We start from the raw sequence: 9762 nt of genomic DNA on the forward strand, positions 1-9762 counted from the left end.
TTCACATCAGTTCTCCCTTCTTAGGAATGATTTTACATAATAAAATAAAGAACATAGTTTAGAATTCATTCATGTATCAGTTAATACAAATTTAGAGCGCGAAAACAATTCACTAGTTATAGTTAAATTCACTGTCCACTTTTGGATTCCTTATGCGTTTAGAACGCCGAAGACAAATCTCTGGCAATTCTGCCTCGGCGGCATCCCGCTTCCGTCTCCTCGCTCTTGGTTGAACCGGTTCCGGAAAACCTCGGAACGGGCCTTCACCGCATCCGGTGCCCCGCAATATCTCAAAATCTTCTCCCATCTCGAACTCCAGGTTGTCTTCAGCTTCGTTCGTCACCGGCTTCGCGAGCGGCATCATCAAATTTGGATGCTCGTGCCGGCGTTCACGTCGCGGTTTAAGCTGTCCGCGCTGCGCGATTAGCACCGCGTTTCCAATTTGTATCTGGAAAATATTTTTAGAAAATTTCTTTAAGTACGTAGCCAAAATCCATTTATTTGGTAATTTAACGTCGTGATTTTTATACCAAATAGTATCTCCTGCAATCAGTTCATCCAACTCGTCATTCGACGATTTGTTGGATACTTTAGGTACTTGTACCTCATCACAAGGAGTTTGTTTACGAGCTAAATGATTTTTGTATTGACTTTTAGGATTTAATAAATCTAACATTATCTTTGGCTTATAAGAGAAAACTTTCTCTGGGGGAAATTGCCCTGAGCTCGTCGAAACGTTATTTCTAAAGTTAAATAAAAATAGATTAATCTGGTCTTCCAAATCAATGTTGTCCAACTCCGGATCTAACAAAAATTTCTTTAAAACGTCTTTAGTTGTTCTTACAAGTCTTTCCGCTTGGCCATTGCTCTGCGGGTTGTATGGAGGACTTTTCATCACCTTAATTCCTTGCCTTTCAAGAAAAGACACAAAGGAAAAAGAGTTAAATGGAGGACCATTGTCCGATACCAAAACGTCTGGCAGACCAAATCTTGCAAAATAAGCAACCAATTTCTTCAAGACCTTTGCACAATCCGTGCCTTGTTTCATCCATTCTACCTCAAGCCACTTGGTGTGTGAATCCACAATCAGAAGAAAAGTGTGGCGAGAAAAATAGAAGAAATCAATGTGAATTCGGCTAAAAGGCCTAGTAGCAGGGTTGTTACGGACGGCGCGGATCGCGCGGATGGCGCGGATGGCGCGAATCGCGCGGATCTGGCGCGGATTTGCTGGCTTATTTTGCTCAGGCGCGGATTTCGCGCGGATAGCAATTTTGATTTAAAAAATAATTGAGAACGATAGAATTTCTTTCAAATTACAAAGGAAAATATTATTAGTGCACATCAACCAAAGCTTTTGCACCCAGATTTTGGTTACAGACAGTTTAGTATCTTCAAAACTACGGGTACTATCGAAATATTTTTTTATTCGTCCCCTAAAGTACTGCCCACATAGTAATTTACAACAAAGTTTGACAACTTTAAAATCTCGATATTGCAGGATTGGGTCCGTAAGTTTGACAATTTTGAAATAAGAAGACAACAACTTCCTGCGTTGCTGTGCACCTTTAAATAAATTCAATATTTTTTGTTGAGTGCAAAAATATCAATTTCTAAGAAGTTGTTAATGAAGAAAATTTTCTTCTAAAAATTATTGATTTTTTTCTTAATGTGAAACTTCGAAATAATCTTCAAGGAGCGTTTTTTTAAATGTATTGAGATTTGTTATATAAATTAAACATAACATTACAACTCATTATTTTTAAAACATCTGCTTAACAACTCGTATTAATAACAATTTTATTAAAATCAAAATAACAAAATTCGGAAAATTATAGAATTTCAAAAAATTTAAGCTATGCAACATTTTAGATTTTCTAAGTTTTTTCAAAATAATAATTGAAATTTTAAAATTTTTGGTTTATTGAAAAAATGAAAAATTCTGTAGCCACTCTGATTCAGGTAGAATTGATTCTACTCCCAATTATCACAACATGACGAAATCCACTTAACAATCTGTTAAAATCTCCGTCTAAAAGCGAAATTTAATGTTAAAATTCAAAAATCTTGAATTCAACACTTTGAAATTTCAGAATTTACATATTCAAATAATTATTAAAAAATAGATTTTATTATTTAAAATTGCCAAAACATACCGATTCAAAAAAAGGTTTAAGAGTACGAATTATTAAATTGAAAAATTACGAAAATATTACAATTGATTGTTCTTTTTTCTATTTTTTAAGAAAGAACTTAAGTTTTTAAATTATTAAATTATTAAATTATTAAATAATTTTATTATTAAATAATTGAATTATTAAATTATTTAATCATTAAATTATTAAATTATTAAATTATTTAATTATTAAATTATTAAATGATTAAATGATTAAATGATTAAATTATTAAATTATTAAATTATTAAATTATTTAATTATTAAATTATTAAATTATTAAATTATTAAATTATTAAATTATTAAATTATTAAATTATTTAATTATTAAATTATTAAATTATTAAATTATTAAATTATTAAATTATTAAATTATTAAATTATTAAATTATTAAATTATTAAATTATAAAATTATAAAATTATTAAATTATTAAATTATTAAATTATTAAATAATTAAATTATTAAATTATTAAATTATTAAATTATTAAATTATTAAATTATTAAATTATTAAATTATTAAATTATTAAATTATTAAATTATTAAATTATTAAATTATTAAATTATTAAATTATTAAATTATTAAATTATTAAATTATTAAATTATTAAATTATTAAATTATTAAATTATTAAATTATTAAATTATTAAATTATTAAATTATTAAATTATTAAATTATTAAATTATTAAATTATTAAATTATTAAATTATTAAATTATTAAATTATTAAATATTAAATTATTAAATTATTTCGGACTCATAATTTTGTTTAGAGAAATTTAGTGAAGAAAATAATAAAAAAATCGTGTTTCGATTTTCCAGAGTAAAATTTTGGCGAGAATTATCAAGTACAAAATCCCTAGATTTTATTATTTGGTAATTTATTTTATGGTTTTAAATTTTTAAATTTTTGAATTTAATTTTTTTTCCTGAATTTGTTTTCAAAGCAACGATATTTAAAGTGGTACAAAAAATGCTAATATTTTTTCAGAAATGGCAAAAAAGGTTCCACTTGGTGCAGGTGGGATATGAATCCACAACTGATCAACGGTACTGATCCAAATACTTGTGTATTATTCTTTATTCGTTTGAAATTTCATTCATTATGTTACTCTCTTCTATGTTTGCCGCGATTTTTTTTATATGGCGCGGATTTCGCGCGGATTGGGTTTTGGGGTCGGCGCGGATCTGGCGCGGATTTTTTTTCGACTTTTCCGTAACAACCCTGCTAGTAGTTGGCGTCCAATTAGACGTAGTTTGAACTTTTGGCACCACTGCCATACTACCACAAATATCGCATGTTGAAACATATTTTTCAATATCTTTGTTGATTCCAAACCAATAAACTTGTCTACGTGCCAATTGTTTCATTTTAACTATCCCTGCGTGATTGGCGTGTAAAAGTTTTAAAATCCCGCTTTGCATTCCACGTGGTATCACCACCCTGTCTTGGTACAATAAGCACCCTTCAACCTCTTCCAAATCATTCTGATTTGCAAATACGTCCATAAAGCGTTTGTCCACCTTTTCTGGCCAACCATCACGCAGATAGCTTGAAATTTGTTGTAAATAAACATCGTCAGTTGTCGCCTTGGCAACCAAAACAAAGTCTAATATGAAATCTTTACTGAAGTTAATGCTCCTAACGAAATCTTGATCCAATTCGGCAGGCACCGACTGACTCAAAGGAAACCTCGAACAAAAATCCGCATTTCCCATCTTGGCAGACGGCCTGTACCTAAGCTCAAATTTATAAATGGAAAGTTCCAAAATATAACGTTGGAGTCTTGTGACGAATATTGAATTTTTGCCTTCTTTGCCGAAAATTCCTAGCAACGGTTTGTGATCAGTGTAAGCAATGAACTCTTGTCCAAATAAATATTTATGAAATTTCTTGATGGTGCAAACCAAAGCTAAAGCTTCCAAATGAAGAATAGGATACTTCTTTTGTGCGTCATCTAAACTAAAAGATGTAAAACAAATAGGCTTCTCAACCCCATCGATCACATGAGCAATTACTCCTCCTAGGCCATAGCCTGATGCGTCAGAAACAACTACAATTTCCTTATTAGGATCGTAAAATTCCAGAATATTTGCCGAAAGCAACATTTGTTTACTTTCGTGAAAGGCTTTGTCGCAATCGCGATCCCAAATGAACCTCGTATTTTTCTTTAGCAAGTTATATAAAAAATGCAATTTTGCAGACATATTTGGCACAAATCTGTTGTAGTAGTTTATTAATCCCAAGTATGATCTTAGTTCATTAACATTTGTAGGCACTTTTGCTCTCTGAACAGTCGAAATTTTGTCTGGGCAGGTCAATAAACCTTTGTCCGTAATAATATGCCCTAAATATTTCAATTCTGTTACAAAAAATTTGCATTTCTCCCAGTTTACCTTAATATTTGCCTTTGCAATCCTTTTCAAAACAATAATCAACTTTTCTCGACAATCATCAAGAGTTTTCCCTGCTATCAGAACATCATCTAAATAGCAAAACACATTGTCAATTCCACCCAAAATTTGATCCATAATGTGCTGAAAAATTGACGCACTAGGAGAAGCCCCCTGTGGTAAACGATGATAGGTAAATAAACCTTTGATTGTATTGATAACCATGAATTTCTTGGACCTCTCCGATAACGCAAGTTGTGTGTATGCACCCTCAAGATCTAAAGAACAAAAAACTTTGCAATTCGCCAATTTAGCAAACAAATCACTAGCAACTGGCAAAGGGTATGCATTCGCCACTAACACTTTGTTAACAGATACTTTACAATCAATAACAAGTCTGATTTTATTATCCTTTTTCATGACAACTATCACCGGAGATGCCCAATCACTGGCTTCAATGGGACTGATCACATTTTCCTTCTCTAATCTATCCAAATACGTTAAAACTTTTTCCCTTAACCTGTAAGGAACGTCATACGCTTTCTTAAATATGGGAATTTCACTTTTCAAGACCAACTCAGCCTCAAAACCCTTGATCGGAGTAGAAAAATCTTTCACAAAAACATCCGAAAAATCTCGTTTAATCCCTTTAATCAACTCATCACCCTTTGACGCACTCACACTGTTAATTTGTTCATCAATCGTCGCATTGTTAGAAAAGAATTGCCTCCATTGAGGGAAGAAAACATCCATCCAATTCCTGCCAAACAGCGGAATGAACTTGAAATCAGAATTTAATACAAGTAATTTCAACTTATGTTTGAAACCATTTAGTTTAACACAAACATCTGTCTCTCCCTCAATTTTGAGTTGATTTCCATTAACTACCAAAAGCTGTTTATCACATTTATTCAAAGGTTTGTCAAAAAGACTGAAATATTGAGTTTTTCCCATCACTGTTACCGTTGACCCACAATCAATCTCCATTTGGATGAAAACATTATCAATCATGACATTTGTCAAACAAGGTTCGCTTATTTTGTTAATGGACTCCACACACATACATTGTAAACTACCTGGATTCCACTCGGAGTAGCTTTCATCATCCGATGTCTCCGCCCTAGGAACATCCGTTGTCCTCATGCGCCCCATCAGATCTGACAACTCCTTTTCAGCACTGGTCCCTGGCTTCGCGGCCTCGATGAAATTCACCGCATCTCGCCGCAGGTTTCTCAATGTGAAACACTTTCTTTTTATATGACCTAACTCCCCGCAGTAATCACATACCATCTCTGAATAATCCCTCTTAGGCCAATTGTTGTAGTTGTTACGACCATTTAGTCTGTTATTGTTACTGTAGTTTGTGTTTCTTTGTGTGTTGTTACGGTTATCACCTTGGAATCGAACTGTACGTTGAGTGTTTTGCGAATTTTGTGTGCGATTGTGATTGTTGTTGTTGTTGTTGTAACCAGATCTGTTGTAGCCATTTCCCGATCTATTGAAACCGTTACCCTGTCTATTGACATTGTTTTGTGTGCGTGTGTGTTGTCTTTGATTGTAGGGATGGCCCAAACGCTCGTGAACTGGTCTTCTCACTTGGTTAATCATCTCCGGAGGAGGGTAGTTGTAATTAGCGCACGAATTTTGATTGAAAAGCGAATGTACATTGCGTTTAGCAATGTTCCATGTAGTGATAAACTTGTCCAATTTTGCCAAATCCAACTTTTCCTCCTTCAGAAGATTTTCCTTCAACACAGCATCACTAAGTCCAACCAAAACTCTATCAATGATTGCAACTTCTTTGAAATTTTCAAACCCACAAAACTCAGCTTGAAGTTTGACCGCTTGCACAAACTCCTCAGCGGTTTCGTCCGGTTGTTGCGTTCTTTGACTGAACCGAAACCGTTGTACAAGGTCAGGCTCAACTAAATCAAGTTTAAGCTTGAGTTTTGCCACAATGGTAGCATAATCAGCTTTGTCTAATTCATCCTTCTTGAAGAGAAGTTTAAGTTGAGAATAGATAAACGGACCACAAAGGTTCATAAAATGTGATTTTTTAAGTTCACCCTCCACTTTGTTGGCCTTAAACGTGTATTCTAGCCTATCGGCCCAATCTCCAAAGACTGCGCCTTTGCGGTACTGCTCGATACTCGATGCCATGCTCATTTTGCCCTGAATAAGTGCCCCAAAATGTGTATAAAATAATAAAACAAAGAGAAAACACAAAGTAGGAAGACTAATTAGTCTTATGTTGCAGGGGTGAAAAAAAAACTGAATCACTCACCGTTTCTCCTGTTCCGGCCGTTGCCAGCTTATTTGGCCTACTTAACTCAAGGTCACGCCAAACAATGACTTCCAAGCACCTCCAACAGCGACGTCCTCGAGCTTCCGCTGGTAATCACTGTCTCGATCGTACAAAATGGCGTCGTACCACCGCACCAGACTACACAGCGCGTCCTCACAGATGACCAATCGAGCTCGTTGTCCTGTTGCTCGCCCAGATGCCGGCCAAAATCACGCAAAGCTAGCACGACTCGGACCAAGAACCGTTTAAACGCAACCACTAATCTATTAAATATAAGAATCACACTCTTAATTGATCGAAATTAAATCAAACGTGAAAAATAAATGCAAGCGCACAGCCTTGCGCACAGTAGAATTCCACCCAAGAGCAAAAGAAACAAAGCACACTTTCTGTCGAACAAAGTTTAGTCGACTTCTTTTGTGATACGAACAAAAGAAATATTATTTGCCTCGAGACTTACGCGCACCGCCTGCTTTACCAATGTCGGACCAGCTCCAACAAAATGGCGTCGTCCTTTTGTTCCTCCGCACCACACACCACCTTTCAACGCGAGAACCCCAGCCGGAACCGTAGAAAGTTCTACCGGAACAGCCTTCCGCCGGACGTTTTCCGCTATGTTAAACGATTATTACGTGCTGCACACCTTTTTCCGGATTTCTGCCGGCCCACCGCACATCCACTCCAAATAGAGATAGAATTTTACTGCCAAGGCCACCACTAAGCAGACGAGCAGAAGGAAAAAAAAATGTGCCGCACCAAAAACAAAATGTTCACTTTTGAGCCCGTCACTCAAACAAAAGAAAACACGTGTTTTCGCTCTGTCTCGAAAAATGGTTTTACCGGTTGTAGTTCGCCGTTTTCACTGCGTGTTTTAATTACCCGATTTTACCAAACTCCCGGACAGTAAGCAAAAACTTCCAATATCCCCGTCGCCACTGATAACCACGCGAAAGACAGGTATCGGTCGGAGTTAAATGAAAGAAGATGTTGTCTGCTTGCTGGTCGTAATCGAAAAGGGACGACTCGATCGTTCGGCTTTATTACTTCACCTCTGTTCACATTGTCATTTGTTTCCCTTAGTATTGGTGTGATCTCAAAAATAGTAGGGATGTTCACATCACTGTTATTTTTTTTTTTGTTTTTTAAAAGAAGCCAGACAGGTTTTAAAAGAAACGTTTTTTTTGGTTAATAATTAAAATGTCGGGGATTTGAGATAAGAGTAGCTTTCGGATAGGTTGCTTTAAATCTTGTATTCAATTCAAGTTAGGTAGTTATCCGCAAATGAATATTTGGACTTATATGAATAATTGAACATTTTGGACTTATGAATAACACCCAACTGTGCATTTATTCTAGAGTCAGATCCATACAGCGTCAGTGTTTATTTGGTCGAAGTGTACGGGATTTCACGGATATCTTAAAATTAAACGAATTTCACGCGGTCCGCGAAATCGTGAAAATTCACTAACCCTACTCATGTTGCACACACTCTTTCTCGATATTTAATATATTTCTAAAATTGACTAAAACCAACGAAATTATGTTGAATTTTCAAGCTTCCTCTTAGCAAATATATATATTTTTTGATAATATGATATGTTTTAAAGTACAAATACTACAAAAATCGCAAAATACCGTCTTTTTGGAAAGTACTATTTTTTATAATTTGCAGTATGAATATCAAACGATTTTTTGCATGTATTCATCATCCCGGTACGAGAATCGAACTCACGACCTCTGGATTGGAAACCCAGCACGCCGCTAGTCGAAACCCATCCCCTACCGGTCAGTATTCCCAGTGAGTAGAATTACTCTTTGAAGGGATCTGACTTTGCCGAGCCAGACAGGAATCGAACCCATCACCTTCCGCTTACAAGGCGAAACCCGTAACCTCACGGCCACGGAAGCTCGGCTAAAGCTTGTATTACACTGTTTTAGAGTTTTTAAGGGGTTAGATACATGTAAATCGTCGAAAATGTCAAAGGTTGGTATGCGTACACATTGAAACTTGTTTTGAATCGGTTTTCAGGGCATTGAAATATACATTTTCATCTGTTAACAATATAAATTTGAATACATTTGGTTGAATCATTGCTGAGATATAGCTATTTTAAGTTAGCAGTTTCAAAAAAACGGGTGCCGCGATATCTCAACAATGCGTTGAACAAATCGGCTCAAAATTTTGGTGAAGACTCGTTGAACCAATCCCGTGTGCTTGACGGAAGCCAATTTTTAAAAACTTTGTTTAAAAAAAAAAAGATAAAAAAGATCATATAAAAAATCGCCAGTTTTTAATTTTTGTATTTTTTAAAAAAGCAAAATTCAAAAATCGGGCTCCGTCAGGCACACGGAATATGTCTTGAGAATCTTCACCCCGAATTTCAGCCAATTTGGTCCATCCCATCTCGAGATATCGTGGCACCCGAGTTTCGAGAAAAACGTTCTGAAAGTTTGACAGTCCGCTTTGCGCACGGCAAAATTTTGAGCTTAAAATCGTCTCTAACTCAGTTTAATCATGTAATATCTTCATGAAACTTTCAGCAGTGATTTAAAATCATCTTTTTAGTGGATTCAATAATTTTTCTGTAATATGAAATTTTTGGATTTCGTACATGTATGTAACCCCATTTTTTACAAAATACCGCATTTTCTCGAAAATACTCAAATTTTTATAATTCGCAATATGGTTATCAAACGATTCGAAATTTTACTTGTATTTCAACTGTTTCAACCTTTTTTGAATGAAATACCCAAATTTTCACAAAATACCGTATTTTCTCGAAATGGACATTTTTTTATAATTCGCAATATGGGATCAAACGATTCAAAAGTTTGCATGTATTTTAACTGTTTCAGAATTTTTTTTTTTTGAATGAAATACCCAAATTTTC

At 34.7% G+C, this 9762-nt stretch overlaps 1 protein-coding gene across 5 annotated transcripts; it reads right to left on the bottom strand.

Annotated features, from left to right (window-relative positions):
* Positions 1 to 150: 150 nt before the first annotated feature.
* On the bottom strand, positions 151 to 7992 carry LOC120427573 (putative mediator of RNA polymerase II transcription subunit 29). 5 transcript variants are annotated; one of them, XM_039592452.2, is made up of 4 exons: positions 7751 to 7992; positions 6851 to 7134; positions 5631 to 6738; positions 151 to 448 (listed from the first exon to the last, which is right to left on the bottom strand). In XM_039592452.2, the coding sequence occupies exons 3-4, from the start codon at positions 6730 to 6732 to the stop codon at positions 402 to 404; spliced, it is 1149 nt and encodes a 382-aa protein (XP_039448386.1). In that variant the 5' UTR covers positions 6733 to 6738; positions 6851 to 7134; positions 7751 to 7992; the 3' UTR covers positions 151 to 401. The 5 variants fall into 5 exon arrangements, 4 of the variants coding, with proteins under 4 accessions (XP_039448386.1, XP_052566312.1, XP_039448385.1 ...); XM_052710352.1 differs by having other exon boundaries at positions 6851 to 7588; positions 7712 to 7992; XM_039592451.2 differs by having other exon boundaries at positions 7332 to 7992.
* Between the last annotated feature and the right edge of the window lie 1770 nt (positions 7993 to 9762).

The sequence above is a fragment of the Culex pipiens genome, chromosome 3, assembly GCF_016801865.2.
Source record: "Culex pipiens pallens isolate TS chromosome 3, TS_CPP_V2, whole genome shotgun sequence".
NCBI lineage: Eukaryota > Metazoa > Arthropoda > Insecta > Diptera > Culicidae > Culex > Culex pipiens.